The sequence below is a fragment of the Lingula anatina genome, chromosome 9 (genome assembly GCF_051362555.1).
Source record: "Lingula anatina isolate TDL-2025a chromosome 9, LinAna3.0, whole genome shotgun sequence".
Lineage (NCBI taxonomy): Eukaryota > Metazoa > Brachiopoda > Lingulata > Lingulida > Lingulidae > Lingula > Lingula anatina.
This window is the reverse complement of record NC_141775.1, coordinates 14,713,963-14,729,847: the sequence shown is the minus strand read 5'-3', so window position 1 is coordinate 14,729,847 and position 15,885 is coordinate 14,713,963. Positions and strand designations below refer to the sequence as shown.

Genomic DNA, 15,885 nt, shown 5'->3' with positions numbered 1-15,885 from the left:
TGTGCATGAAAAAGAAAAGACAGAAAGAAAACGAGTGCATTTCACAAACAACACGTATTGCACAAAATCATTTCGACTGCCTCATTGTATGTCAGATGTCAGTAGAAGTGGCAACAGAAAGTGTTTTCCAACCTGTCTCCCCTTATATTATAGAGGACATGAGCTTGACGTTTCAACTTTAACATGTGTCTGTAAACCACGACGCAAATAGTAAACTCCAGCCAAGGAGTTTGTTGAAACTCCTTGCTCCAGCGAAGATGAAGCTTTCTCCCAGGGAGTTGGAAGGTCTTTTGGTCCATCAAGTAGGGGCTTTAGCCCAGAAGCGTCTTGCACGAGGAGTTCGGTTGAATTATTCGGAGGCTGTGGCGCTTATAGCTAGCCAGGTAAATTTAACTGCACAGAAGCACATGTAACATATCCCATATATAGGCCTATTGATAAAAAAATAAATATCAAGAGAGAGAGGACGCCCTAACACTAAGTGTGAGAGGTTAGTACGACATGATTGTGTCAGCGCTTCCATTGTCAGTTTTGATATGAACGCTGTGTATGGGTTTGGTGCTATCCCCAATTAGTCCCTGCATGTGCTTGGGCTGGGTGAACCAAGTAGGTCAGCATTCTGTCCACATGACATGGCTGGGGTTATCACTTCACTGAAGCGTGGTATTAATATATAACGAGTGGGGCATATGTTCGAGCGAGGAGTGAAGCTGTATGTGGTGTGCTGGCCGCTATGTGGTGTTTGGGGGGGGGGGGGGGGGCAAGCCAGTTTCAATGTTCAAGGGGCCATTTAGAATAGAAGATCCGAGTATCATCTGGTCCAAGGCTCAAATATGGGGGACCCAAAATGAAAGGAAGACCCCTTAATCCTGTAATGGTCTTTCCACCTCTCACACATCTCCCTATGCATCTGGTCGATTGGAGCGGTGATTTAATTACTGTACTTCTGCAGGGATGACCTATGGGGAGGTGTGTTAATCTCTGCATGTCTCCTCCCAGCACAGTTCTTTGTTATTTACATAATGTCTAAAATAGGTTTGTATAAATATCAAGCATATTGTAGATTTCAGTGATTTAATATAAAATGGTTGTTTATTGTAATCAGTTGCACCATGTAGTACCTAGGCAGCTCAGACCATTGACTGTGATAAAGCTGCGATTGGCTCTGTTTCAGACTCAGGAACTGGTGCGTGATGGGACACATTCTGTGGCTGAGCTGATGAGCCGAGGAAGAGAGATGCTGGGTAGGGTATGCCATGGAGTATGTGATTAGATTATTGTGGTTAATTACTTGAATGTCCCAGAGTAAAGTCTTGTCATTTCCTAAACAATATCAAGAAGTTGGCGAAAGGCAAGTTGATTAAATGAAAAATGATAAATCTTGAGAACATGGGACACAGAAAAAATATCAGATGTTACTGAATAAGGCTTCATTCACATGCAATGTCTATTTTCTAAATTCTATTTTCTATTTGCGGTATGTCTTATGATCACGGTCTGTGCCCTGAATATCCCGCGGCGTAATTACTGGCAGCGCGAGCCAGTTACTATAAGTTACTGTAAGTAACTGGCTCGCGCTGCCAGTAATTACGCGGCGGGATATTCGGGGCACAGACCGTGATCATAAGATAGTGCGAATAGAAAATAGATTTTTAGAAAATAGACATTCCATGTGAACGAAGCCTTAGTTTATCAGGCATTTTGAATATAACTTGACTAAGGTAAGATTTATATAGAGTTCTCAAAACAGTAAGCCTAGAATTGTGTTATAATTCAGTATGACTGTGTAAATTAAAGCCCCACATGTTATATATGTATTTGAAATCTAAACATTAGAAATTTCACTAATCAAATTGATACTTTTGTTGTTAAATATGCCTACTTTTTGTTTTAATGCAAAAAAGTTTCATCGCTATAAAAAGTAAATCACATTGACAGTCTTTTCAAAATATTTAGAGCTACATGTAGCAATAAAATTGAAAGCTTATTGAAAGCTTATATGTAGTATATGACATAGAAACTAATTTTACATATTTCCTAAATATGCATTGAAATGCTACTTTTGTTAACCTGAAAGATTATGCCGATTTGAAGTGAAGTTTATGAAAATATGACCACTTGTTATTCAGTAGGCTTCACTAAATTAATTTGAAGACATTGATTTATTTAAAGAAGACTGACTAAAGAATGATTTATGGTACAGGTAAAACTGGGCCAGGTCTACTAAGAGGCAATATTTTATGATGTAAGATGTCTGGACCATTCACAAACAGCATTTCTAGTGCTTATATTTAAATTTCTGCTTCAAAGTTGTTGCAAAAATTTTGCCCTGTGTAAGTAGAATTCTGTAGAGCAGGATATTATTAACAAGACCCTGAGCCTACCCCAGCACTGGCAGGAAAAACTGCACCTCATTTTGTAACCAGTTTTGAAAATAAAATGTGAAATGTTTAAATACAAGAAGTCTGGAAAAAGACAAGAGAACAAGCATTCTATATCTTTTCTATACACGTGGAAGCAGTGTTTAATTTAATCATGATGCTAATGACATTATTTTAAACATATAAAATTAAGTTGATGTGTTTAGGTCTGGACTTTCAGACCTCTTTTACATTGATTTCATATGATATTTCAGGAGTTCGTCAACTTCAGCCAGGTGTACCAGGTATGATCTCCCAGGTCCAGGTAGAGGCCACCTTCCCTGATGGAACTAAACTGGTACGATAAAAAACATTTTATTTGGTTCAATTTGATTGTAATTATTGCTTGTTACTGTTTTAAATATCTTAGTAATTATATTTTTGTGTAACTAGTGGTGTGCTAATACTGTAAAATGAATATTATGCTTCACCAGTGGTTGGAATTATACCAACTGTTTGTGATGTGGTTTATTTTTATCTCTTCAGATTACAATCCATGCCCCAATCTGCAGACAGGATGGTGACCTTGAGCTGGCTCTGTACGGCAGCTTTCTACCAGTGCCCAGCCTGGACAAGTTTACCACACAAGAAGATGAGGTGTGATTTGTCTGAACATTAGTTTGGTTGCTTTAAATTGAGTTGAACAGACTCCTGGATATAAGGTCCCAATGAACCAACTAGGTTTCTAAAGCACCCTGTACATGGTGAGCAATTGGCGCGCGCCACTTGCGCTGCGCCAGATGCTCGCGCTCCTCAGCTCCCCGCAAACGATGCGCTCTTTGCTCAGCAGAGATGCCTCCCGGCCTGCCCCTATCAGACGCACCGCGAACTGTGGGATCATGTGATTAAGGAAACATTACATATTAATTTTTTTTCTGAAAGTAATGGCAAATGGTGACCACATTAATCAATCAGACTAACTATAACTGTGTACATTTTTGTTTACTTGTTGCTGGAGGCTGCCATTTTTCTTTGTTTCCGGCTACCGGCACATGCGCATTGTTGGCATGGCGTGAGCAATCGGTGCTTGCACCCGCACACGCTGAGACATTTGCCTCAAGAGACCAAAAATTTCAAACACATGAGATATTTTGCTCAGCCGCGCAAGAGGCAAAAATCTCATCAAAATACCCCCGCACATGATGAGAAAATGGCGCAGCGCAAGTGGCCCGTGCCAAATGCTCACTGTGTGCAGGCCCCTTAAGGGAAGATAAGAACCTGATGCTGGGCAAATACAAAGACAGAAGGAACTTCATTTAGGTTGGCTTCTTTTTGGACTGAGGCAGGCTGTTTTTAGTTGATTTTATTCACTGTGCTTATTTCTAAAGTAAAACCTCTATGCCTTGTTAACTTAGAGACCATTCCCACAGATATTTAGATTGATCTATCCTCCTGGGCAGTCTCACTAGATTGCTGTCAGCTTAACCAGCTTAAATGTCTGTCCCGTCTACTTAAAGCTGTAAGGGGGTAATTAACTTTTGTGCACGCTTGGCTCCGGGAAGCTGACAGCAATTTAGCGGAAGGGAGTTAGGTTGATCCAGATGGATCGATCTAAATCTGTGGGAGCCCAGTCTTATATACAGACAGACATAAGACAATGACTGTTTACAATCTTGTAGGTTGTCAATACAAAGACTGATGCGCCCATGACAGTGATTCCAGGGGAAGTTCTGGCTGAAAGTGAGGCTGTGGTCATTAACTCTGGCCGCAGACAGACCTCGCTGACCGTGACCAGCTTGTGTGATAGACCAATACAGGTGAGAGGACAAGGGTTTATAACTCTCAGGTAGTTGAGGGGTTCAAAAACACAACTAGATTTTTGCAAAGTTTTCATTTTTTCAGCTTCTACTTATAGAAATGTCACATTGTGTGTATACTTTCAGATTGGCAGCCATTACCACTTTCTGGAGGCCAGCAAGTACCTGCGCTTTGATAGGGAGGCTGCATACGGAATGAGACTGGTCAGTTACTAGTAGTACATATAGTATTTATTTCTGTGCATGTGAGGCAGCATTTACAACAAAAAGTAAAACCCAATCAAGAAGCACACAAACCTACACAGACCTTATTACACAGTCCTGCTGATCAATAAATTATACATGTAATACTGAGAATATGCTTTGTACACAGGTGCCCCTCTCTTGCCTTGAAAATGATGATGCTGGTCCCTTTCATTGGCAGTACCTCCATTTTCTGCTGTCACAGTTGCACTGTACCTTTGGGTCAACATTTTACCTAGAACAATGAACCCTTCAGTTAATAATGTAAGAACAAATAACCTGTATTGGATATTATCTCAGTGGTGACCTCACACTGACTCCATTAAGTTGTAAAAATGACAGCAATTCTAATGCTCATGTTGTTAGAACAGAGCTTTTCTACAAGACAACTGTTAAAGTTGAATTTTCATTTTTTTTTTGTTCAGAATATTGCAGCCGGCACTGCCATAAGGTTTGAACCAGGGGAAAGTAAAGATGTCTGCCTGGTAGAAATTGCTGGAAACAGGTGAGTAAATTGAGTGAACAGATGACCACTTCATTCACAGGGAGGACTTGAAGAAAATCTGATCTTAAACCAGGGTCAAGTTGTGCATAAACTTCTCTCAGGTGTCCAGTTCACAGCTCCAGTCCAACCAAGAAAAGAACAAATAACAATTTATATAGCATTATTTTGTTTATTACCAAAATGTACTGATAAAAAATAACCATTACATTGCTTATAGCATGAATGCATGCATGACTAAGGGCCCATTCAGATTCATACATCATACTAGCTGGGTCGGTCTTACTCTGCAGGGGATTCTTGCTAAAGTGCAGTCAGTGGAATCCGCTTAATCAGCACACAATAGTTAATCACCTATGCTGTTCAAGTGTGTGTGTCAGACAATTAAGCTGATTTCACTGATTGCACTTGAGCGAGAATCCACTGCGGAGTTGGACTGACCCAGCTAGTAGGATGTGCGAATCTGAATGCATTAAAAATGATTTCCTCCATGTGTGAGCTTTCAAATTAACCATCATCAGATTTAAATCTCACTATGAATTCATATGTAACAATAAGTTAGTGTGTGGTAATACTGTATGTTTTCTCTATATCAGGGTAGTGAGAGGAGGTAATGGTTTAGGCAGTGGTCTTGTGGAGCCAGAGAACTTACCAGAGGTGATGAAGAGAGTTCACTCACAAGGATTTAATCATGTAGATCAGGTGAGTCAGAAATGCTAATATGGAAGGTAAAGAAACTTGCTTGTCATATAAGCTGTGCAGTTCATAGGGGAGGTGTGTTTTCATGTGAAGTTGAAAATAAAATGTGATCCTTTGCGTCCTCTTTATTTGGATATATAAGGCAGTTATGTACCAAAAAATTAAAAAATAAATAAAAAATAAAGAATTTCCCCAGAAACTGTGTACTATGAGATGAACACCAAGGCATATCTTACACAAGTCAGTTGAGAAAATGAATATCAAATAATAGATTTTCTAGATCAGTTGTGTAAAAAAGAATGCAGCATCTTTTTCCATCTCGATTTGTCACCATTTCTCTGCTACAAGTGGTGTTCATCCTGCAAACTCTGATTGACTAGAATCATAGGGACAGATTCTCCAGATGTTTCTTTATTTTGGGTTGATGAGCTATGTTTTTAATGGGGATTTACTTTTGTATTATTTTTCTTTTTTTATTTTCTGTTCACCTTAAATGCTAATAAAGGTTTAATTGATCTTCATGTTCTCTATACATGATACAAAGCATCAAGTTTATGATATGTTTCATTTCTGCACATTTCAATAAGACCTTTAAGATGATACCATGTATTAAAATAAGTCATTCATTGTAGCCAAGTGCCAAGAAAAGCAAGGTGCCCCCTGCAGAAGGTTCCCCAGTTTCCATTCCAAGGCAACTCTACACTGCCATATATGGCCCAACTCGCGGGGACAAGGTAAGGGGTTATGTTTTTTGAAGTGATCATTAAAATGACAGATATTTATTAAATGAAAGTTATGTAAATCTCTTTTTTAAGGAATTTAAAATATGTCATACAGATTTTCAGATGATTAGTCGTAAGATTAATAATAATCTCAGGTTTCTATTAATTTTAACATGTATTTTTTCATATTAATTAAACAGTAAATGGATTATTGATTGCTTTGTGCGTTAAATACTTGATTTTGACTTTTATTCAAAAAACTTTTTAAAGGTTCGCTTAGGGGACACTAGCCTAATTGTAGAAGTTGAGCGAGATTTCACAAGTTATGGGGATGAGTTGAAATTTGGTGGTGGCAAGGTGATCAGAGAGGGGATGGGTCAGGCGGCCAGGGTGACCAATGACCACGCCCTGGACACTGTCATTACCAACGCCCTCATTGTGGACGCCATCGTGGGGATTGTGAAAGCTGATGTCGGCATTAAGGTTAATGTTAATTTTTTAGTACGATCATCAGATTTTGGAAATTTTGAGCTGTATTTTATTACTGATTTACTTGATTTACCCTGACACACACACACACACATATATATGAGTACAATGTTTTGTTCTAGGATGGCTGGCATAGGGAAGGCAGGTAACCCAGATATATATATATATATATATATATATATATATATATATATATATATATATATATAACCCAGTACAATGTTTTGTTCTAGGGTGGTATGATAGCTGGCATAGGGAAGGCAGGTAACCCAGATATCATGGATGGAGTGACACCAGTAAGTAGTTGACAATTCCAAAGTCCTACCAGACACTATGGACAGTTTTTCCTTTAGACCAAGCCCTGTTTAAATGATATGTACAAGTTGTGTCTGAAAAGTAACTAGACTTGTGTCTCAGACAATTAATTTCAATTCCAAACTACGTAATTTGCCTCTCAGAGTAATCCTTGGTGCAGTAATGAGATCTTTCCAATCATCAGCAGATTTCTGATTTTTAAAATAGATATACCAGAAATACCATTGTTGAGATTGATGCACAGGGCTTCCTGGACCCCATGCCATGTTTTCAGACTTTTCACTGAATAACAGTCTCTGCTGTGTTAATGAACATTTCTGCTATTTTCAACCCCACTTCTGTACACTGCTGGAAGGTTGTATCTGGAACGACTCTCAGCCTTTCATGAGGCCTTCTTTTTATAAACCTAACGGGGAAAAGAAAAATGTTATGCAGAGTTTGTTCCAGGGCAGCAATGTTGTTATTCTTCTGATCTTGATAATTATTGTATTTAAGAAGAATAATGAATAAAGTGAGACATTTGAGAATCTGTTATTATCTCTGTAGGGCATGGTAGTTGGAGTAGGGACAGAGGTTATTGCAGGAGAGGGGCTGATACTTACTGCAGGTGGCCTGGATGCTCACGTCCACTTCATATGTCCACAACTGGCCAGAGAGGCCATAGCCTCAGGACTGACCACCATGTTTGGCGGCGGGACAGGACCAGCCTCTGGGTCATGTGCCACAACTTGTAGTCCTGGGCCTAATCACATCAAGTATGTGTGTGTGTTTGTGTGTGTACGTGTGTGTGTGTGTGTGTGTGTGTTTACATGTGTGTGTGCAAATGAGAGAGAGAGAGAGAATTTGCACATTTAGACACACTCCTCAAGAAATTAACAGAAAGTGCGATATCATTTAAACAATATGTGTTGTAAATTTCAATACAAAGGGTTGCATAGATTTTGAAACAGAACACTTTAGACATATGCTGCAAATCATAATGCTTATGCCTTCAAGATATCAACAAAAACCGGAAGTAAATTGAAATGTCACTCAGTTGTATTTGAGAAGCTGCTGGGTGATTTTCCAATGAGAAGTATTTCGTAGCCTATGCAAATTTTGAGAAAATAACCATGCAGATAATTAGATTGCAGAAGAATCAAAATGTAAAAAGTTAAAATACATGTATTTCTGAGCTTGACTTGTCAGTGTAAACAAAGTGAACTGAACACATCGATATCGTAGACAAGCATGCGTTTGAGACTTGAATCAGATGCTTCATTTTACTTGTGTTTACATAGGCATGCTGGGAAAAACAGCAAAAAAAGCATGTACTTCTGGTTTGCGGCAATTTCTTGAAGGCATTGACTTTTTGAAGGGCGTTTCTATAATAGCAGTAGGATAGGAAATTTTTGGGGAAAATCTGTTTACTTCTATTTACATCTATATAGTGGACATTTCATATTAAAAGATGTAAAAGCAGAAAAGTAAGAAAAAGTCAATATAATAATTGTTTTTAACTGTGTAATAAGAATATTGTGCTATTGAAATTAATCATCATAACTTGATTTTATGAACACTAAAATATGAACATTTTCAAAATTCTGAAGTGATATTTTCTATCATTTATAATAATAAGTGGATTTCCATCTTTTAAAAATAAAATTTAATAGTCAGCCATAGGTAGGAATTACATCACCAATAATGGCTGCTAGCTACATGTAGTATTGATATAATTGAAATTATTTGGTTCAGCCTCTCCATTTTATCCTAGGTATATGATCCAGAGCACAGATGCCTTCCCACTGAACTTTGGCTTCACTGGCAAGGGCAACACCTCCAACAGTGAGGAGAATGTGGAGGAGCTGGCTGAACAGATACGAGCAGGTGCTATAGGGTATGTGGTAGAATGGTGATGTCATAACTCTGTGTTCACATATTACTAATAGACGTGTTAATATCACAGGCAGTCAACTTGTCAACTTTGCCTGTTTGTGCAAAGTAACTATAAGGAAAACATCACTAGTGCTATTTTTGTGTAGGAAAAATGTGTGATTTATTATTGTTAATAGCTTTGCACTGTAGAACTGGGTATGAATACCTTACTGTAGATGAATACCTCCTGGGTTAACCCCTTTAGCTTTATGGCACTCCTAAAGTTATTAATGAAATTACAGTGTTTCCTTTGTCATAATTTACGCAGTCTGCGGTTTGCTAATGGCTGAAAGAAATGTTAATTTTGTAACCAGCAAGACAATTTTCACAAAAAATAAAATATTTAACTGAAATATCCATTCTTTGCATTATTTGCAGTTCAAGATAACAGCAATACAATACCCTGGATACATTTATTGTGAAATCTTGTGTCTGGAATATTTTTATTTCAGACTTAAGTTGCACGAAGACTGGGGAACCACACCATCTGCCATAGATACAGCTCTGAAAGTGGCAGAGAAATATGATGTCCAGGTAAGAGTGGAGTTTTCATAGATACAGCTCTGAATGTGGCAGAGAAATATGATGTCCAGGTAAGAATGGAGTTGTCATAGATACAGCTCTGAATGTGGCAGAGAAATATGATGTCCAGGTAAGAATGGAGTTGTCATAGATACAGCTCTGAATGTGGCAGAGAAATATGATGTCCAGGTAAGAATGGAGTTGTCATAGATACAGCTCTGAATGTGGCAGAGAAATATGATGTTCAGGTAAGAGTGGAGTTGCCATAGATACTGCTCTGAAAGTGGCAGAGAAATATGATGTCCAGGTAAGAGTGAAATGCCAGGTGTTTTTAGGGAGGAGGCATGTCCACAGGCCACATGTGGAAACCTTTACCTGAAGTGATTTAGAATGTGATAAAGGCAAAAGTAGTATGATAATAATAAGATACTTTAATATTGGTTGTTTTTTAATAAAAATGATAATTTGTTCAGCTAAAATAGATAAATAAATAAATTAATTTACATTAAAATTGATTTCTGTTAGACAATTTAAATGTGAAAAATAAAAGATTTAAAGTGAAAGATGTGAAAATAAAATTATCAAGTAGAGTGTATTTAGAAAGCAATTAAATCAAAATGTAGAGTTATAATGAGGTAATATTATTAGGTGATGATCCACACTGACACCCTGAATGAGTCTGCCTGTGTAGAGGACAGTATCACAGCATTAAATATATGATATGTATATAATATTATTAGGTGATGATCCACACTGACACCCTGAATGAGTCTGCCTGTGTAGAGGACAGTATCACAGCATTAAATATATGATATATATATAATATTATTAGGTGATGATCCACACTGACACCCTGAATGAGTCTGCCTGTGTAGAGGACAGTATCACAGCATTAAATATATGATATATATATAATATTATTAGGTGATGATCCACACTGACACCCTGAATGAGTCTGCCTGTGTTGAGGACAGTATCGCAGCATTTAAAGGAAGAACTATTCACACGTATCACACAGAGGGCGCTGGTGGTGGCCATGCTCCTGACATCATCAAGGTGTGTGGAGAGGCCAATGTTCTCCCATCCTCTACCAATCCCACAAGACCTTTCACCAAGAATACTGTGGATGAACATTTGGATATGTTGATGGTGTGCCATCACTTAGATCCGTGAGTATACTGGGGATTATTCCATGTAAATACCTGCTGCTGAATGCCTACCAGATTTTCATTGAGAACACAAAGTGATTTATGAGACCATATTTTGTGAAAAGACCTTGGTTGAAAGTTGCTTTTAAAAATAGTTATTACAGTAACTGTAATACGTATGGCCCAGGGTGAAACTGTTGTAGTCCATTAAGATCAAATTGTGAAAAGTCTGGGCAAGAGGCCTCCAGCAGTTTTTGAACTTCTCTGACTTAGTTCTATTGTGTAAAGAGGCCCTGAACATCAACATCCTGCTGTGGATATGTCATTATTATCATCCTCAACAATGGCTTTCATTATGAGGCTGTGCCATTGCTGTATATGATTTGATATTTAAATAATTGATAAGCATCATATTAAACAAAAGTAAAGGTGTATGTTAAGTAGTTATTTAGTTCAAATAATCCATTATTTTGTTGTTATTATTAATGCAGAATAAGGTAAAAGAAACAATCTATATCTAATGCTTTACATATAGCATAATAAAAGCTTTGACAGAGCATGATGTCCAAATTTTTTCAGAAACTTGAAAGAAGATGTGGCCTTTGCAGAATCCAGAATTCGCGCTGAGACTATTGCAGCAGAAGACATCTTACATGACATGGGAGCTATCAGCATGATGGCATCAGACTCTCAGGTACTTGCACAGAGACTATAGAGATGGAAGTTCATCCTCATTTGTTGATAAAGAGTTACTCATTTTTATTTGTATCACTTTTGTGAAACTTAAATTTTAAAAGCATCCATTTCTCCTGATTTCAAAATGAAAGCTGTAGATTGCTGAACACATCATGGTCAGTCTTGTATTTAGTATTTGGTTGTGACACCTATAATAAGATTTCAGTGATGACATGGTTGGCATGACATGTATGGTAACCAGTGACGTTTCAGCTGGGATATTGTGATAGATGTGTTGCAATCTGATGTTGGGATAGATTTGGCAAAATACTTGCACTTTTATAATAAATTACCATGCAATCTGATATTGACCATATACTTGAACTAAATTGAATATTTTTACCATTTGAGCTGAAGATGGAAAGTAATGTCTGTGATCAGGATGAAGTGAAATACTGTCTTCTTTGTTTTGATAAATTGCAGTTCCCATCAGCTTTTTAATGAATTTTTAATTTATGCTTATTTCTTAGATTTATTTTGATACATATTACATATTAATTGTTGCAGGCAATGGGCAGAGTAGGGGAGGTGATCACCCGGACATGGCAGACGGCAGATAAAATGAAGCAGTTCAGAGGCAGGCTGACAGTAGAGACAGGTGACAATGACAATATCCGTGTCCGGCGTTACATTGCCAAGTATACCATCAACCCAGCTGTGGCACATGGCATGGGGAAACTGATAGGATCAGTGGAGGTAGGGGGCACCTGATGCCTCTGTAGTCGTGGCTCCAGTCATTTAGAACAGGCTTTATTTAGAGCCTAAGCTGACTGTGTGATTGCCATTAATTCACCATATATATATGAGTCCAGTCTAATGTTCACTTCCCACTGTAAGAATTACATTTACTTGACTGTAATGAGATGTCCTCCAAGGGTCCCATCAAGGTAGAATAACCTAGTTTTATTGAAAACAAATACAGTATTTGTGTGTAGCAGCTCTGAAAACAAATGAAATCATAGTGAACTTCTATAAAATTTTCTCTTCCTGGAACATTCCCGAGTATTTTTGTCTTATTAATGTTTTCTTTATATTGATACTTTTGTTGAAAGAAATAAAGGTTAAAGTTGTTTCTCTTTCAGCCGGGCAAACTGGCAGACTTGGTGTTATGGCAGCCTGCATTCTTTGGAGCCAAACCAGAGATCATTGTGAAGGGCGGCCAGATAGCCTGGGCACAGATGGGTGAGGACTGCTGGGAAAAACTTGGTGTTTTCCAGAGATAATGGTTTAGTGGTCATTATTAAAAAATAACTTTCCAGATATTCTAAGTAGTGCAGTAAAACTCATTTTGTTGTGAGTTACTAAAATCTTACATAAATTATTGGGACATAGGTTGAGAGTTTAAATACCATTAAAGAAGGAAGTGAATACTTATGGCAGAGAGTAATATTAAAAAGACAGCTTTTGGAAAATAAAACATGTATTTATTATTATTTAGGAAATACACTTAAATTGAGTGAAGAAATAACTGCCTCACTAACAATTTTTTAAAGCAATAGATAGACAGTTTGGCAGAATAAATTGATAACTGCAATATTATATATGTAAGATCGCAATTATTAAATATATGGTTAATTCTGTTACATAGTCATATTTCCATGCCTCTTGTTTGTGTAGGCATGCCCAATGCATCCATTCCTACACCAGAGCCAGTGAGACAAAGGAAGATGTTTGGAGCTTACGGAAAGTCTGTGGGAGCCAACTCCGTTGTCTTTGTATCCAAGGTGAGCATTAGCATGCCCAGGAGGTCAACAAGTGGGGACAGGTTTATTTCAACCCTTTGTCCCTTGTCCTGGAGAAGTTATTATTATTATTATTATTATTATTATTCGGGATGGTGAAAATAAGGCCATAACTCTGCAGCCTTTTGGTACAAGACTGGAAGAATCTGTCATTTTGTTTTGAGCAAGTCAGGGTGGGGGCTCGGGTACCATTAATCCAATTTCTCATTGAACACCAACCATTTGCATCAAGTTATGTGGCATGGTTTGCACTGAGCTGGATGATGGAGGTGCATAATAACTGTCCTGCTCAGAATGCTTGTGTAGATAGCTGTGACCTAGAGATTACATTTATTTGTGTTATGTAGATATGTGTTGAGACTGTAATTATTTATATATTAAGCCAAAAGAGGAAGTAACTGCAGTGTTTGAATACATTGTTTTGGGATTTATAGTAATATCTTGTTCCCAATTCCAGGCCTGTGCTAACAGTGGAGTGACGGCTACATATGGGATCAGTAAGAAAGCTGTGGCTGTGGACAGCTGTCGAGGTCTGACCAAAGCTGCCATGGCATTGAATGATTTACTGCCCAAGATAACAGGTGAGGAAAGACATGGGGAGATTTGAGCCATGGAACCCTAAGAGATTTGAATGACAAGGTGGTCTTAACTCTAAAAATGAAGCAGCAACAGTGGTTGTATTTCAGAGAAGTAGTGATCTCTGAAAAAAACTGTTTAATATTATTGACCTTGGTAAACAGACGATTCACCATTTGCTACCCAAGACATGTTAGAAGTACCTGAATAAAGATGGGAAAATCATATATTTTAGACAATATTGGATTTCCTGAAATGGTTTGATTTCTTTTAATTTTTAAACTGAAAATTAAACAAGAGCTTTTAGCTATTTGGTGGTTGCAATAACAAGATTTAATAAGATAGTTCTTCTTTAACAAGAAGAACTATCCATGTCCTTGTAATTGCTCCTTTGTCTGTAGTATCTTTGCAATCATTTTATCACACCTTATCACATAAATTACAATCAGTACTTTTTTATGTCTTCCAGTTGACCCTGACTCGTACAAAGTGACAGTGGAGACAGCTGATCATCCTGAGGGACAACACCTGACCTGTCCTCCTGCCAACAGACTGGCTCTGGCACAGAGATACTTTATTTTCTAACCTGTCCTCCTGCCAACAGACTGGCTCATGGACATGAAATAGTAAAACTAACACTTAAAAAACCTGTGCAATTAATCATTTGACTTTTGTATAATAAACATGTGAAAACAAAATCTGGCTGGTAATTGAGATTTAAGTAAGAGCTACTAGTCTAAGACTAGATTTTCTCATTGGTGAAGCGAGCATGTGAAGTGTCTGCAATAAAATGGAGCTGGTTATTGTGGTGGAGACTGTGAGACTGGACCAGAGCTAAGCTGAGGAATACTTGATAAAGCACCAGTATGCTTTACGCGTTGATGAAATTATACCGTGCATGTAAACTCTTAAAATTTCTGTTGTCGCAGACTGAAGAGGGTCCTAGTTATGACTAGCAATGATGACTGAAATGCATGCCTTGGTCTGTGATGTATACATATCTAAGGTTTAAAGACACTTATTAATAACCAGCGTTATTTACCAGTATCATGAAATATTTGATTACATGGAAGCTCAAAAGATAAGAAAAAAGTCAATAATGCTATCTCTAGTAAAGGGACCAACCCTGAAACATTTATGTACAGGTATGTATGTAATACAGTTATGTTTAATGAACTGTTCAGTTTAATAATAAATGAGAATAAACTTGTATTGGTGCTTCTATTACCGTTCAGTTACCTCTGTTGTTATCAGTGATATAAGATGACATCTGAAAACATTATCTACAACGAACAACGGGAAGGACGGTGTTAGCATTTGTCAGGGAACAAGGCGAGAATGAGAGCACCAGTAGGCCTATAACGAAACGGACTCCGTGTAACAGAAAGCTCCCCCCCTCCATATAGTTATAATGGTTAGGGTTAGCCTCACCTAAGTGAGTCAAAATCTTGGGCGAGGCTTACCAGTACAAATGAATGGGAAGCAAAGTCGCTATCCACCCAAATCCAATATAGAGGTGCAATAGAAAACAGTGTTTTCTGTTCCAGACCAAAAAATGTATTGTGATTCCATGGTAGTTTGACATTTCTGATATATTATTTGGATCACGAGAGTAAATAGTTTATTTAACTGTCGGTAGGGTGTATTTTCCCCGTTTTTTTAATATTCAGTGACAAGCAAACTAAAGTGGCTCAAAAACAATAAACTGCTTTATACAGAAAATTATTATATTTTTTACAACGTTATACTTATAGGGAGTTAATGGTCAAAACCAGTGATGATTGAATTTTCAAAGTGGGTAAAACGTTTCACATTTGGACGTTTTGCATTTGTGACAATGACGTATGTTCCTTTTTGGGGATAAAAGATGAATTATTTTTTAATATTCATGGTTCCAGGAGAATGAAACTTTGATACAAACTTCTTCATCTGAGACCCTAAAATAATCAAACATATTTTGCCATCTGTGCACCTAATATTTTAAGAGTATGCTTTTGACATCAATTGCGTCTCTATATTGCGTTTGGGTATATCACGGGGGAATCTGCTACGTTACACCGGTAACAAAGTAATCGAGTCTAACGATCAAGAACAATAAAAA

General features: G+C 37.6%; 1 protein-coding gene across 2 annotated transcripts; it reads left to right on the top strand.

Moving 5' to 3' along the window:
* Positions 1–173: 173 nt before the first annotated feature.
* LOC106151113 (uncharacterized) lies at positions 174–15,012 on the top strand. 2 transcript variants are annotated; one of them, XM_013524209.3, is made up of 21 exons: positions 174–383; positions 1,175–1,244; positions 2,636–2,718; positions 2,907–3,017; positions 4,040–4,177; positions 4,304–4,381; positions 4,846–4,925; positions 5,519–5,624; positions 6,254–6,355; positions 6,614–6,826; positions 7,066–7,128; positions 7,694–7,902; positions 8,901–9,023; positions 9,514–9,595; positions 10,508–10,752; positions 11,311–11,425; positions 11,974–12,162; positions 12,549–12,648; positions 13,084–13,190; positions 13,666–13,789; positions 14,254–15,012. In XM_013524209.3, exons 1-21 carry the CDS (start codon positions 258–260, stop codon positions 14,367–14,369), a joined length of 2,580 nt encoding a protein of 859 aa, XP_013379663.2. In that variant the 5' UTR covers positions 174–257; the 3' UTR covers positions 14,370–15,012. The 2 variants fall into 2 exon arrangements, with proteins under 2 accessions (XP_013379663.2, XP_086851448.1); XM_086995322.1 differs by lacking the exon at positions 1,175–1,244 and having other exon boundaries at positions 233–383.
* The last annotated feature ends 873 nt before the right edge of the window (positions 15,013–15,885 follow it).

Excerpts from the sequence above, each read along its gene's own strand:
- LOC106151113 (XM_013524209.3), top strand. The coding sequence starts at position 258 with ATGAAGCTTTCTCCCAGGGAGTTGGAAGGTCTTTTGGTCCATCAAGTA. Across the intron at positions 2,719-2,906 it reads TCCCTGATGGAACTAAACTG|ATTACAATCCATGCCCCAAT; the intron begins GTACGATAAAAA and ends TTATCTCTTCAG. Across the intron at positions 3,018-4,039 it reads TTACCACACAAGAAGATGAG|GTTGTCAATACAAAGACTGA; the intron begins GTGTGATTTGTC and ends ACAATCTTGTAG.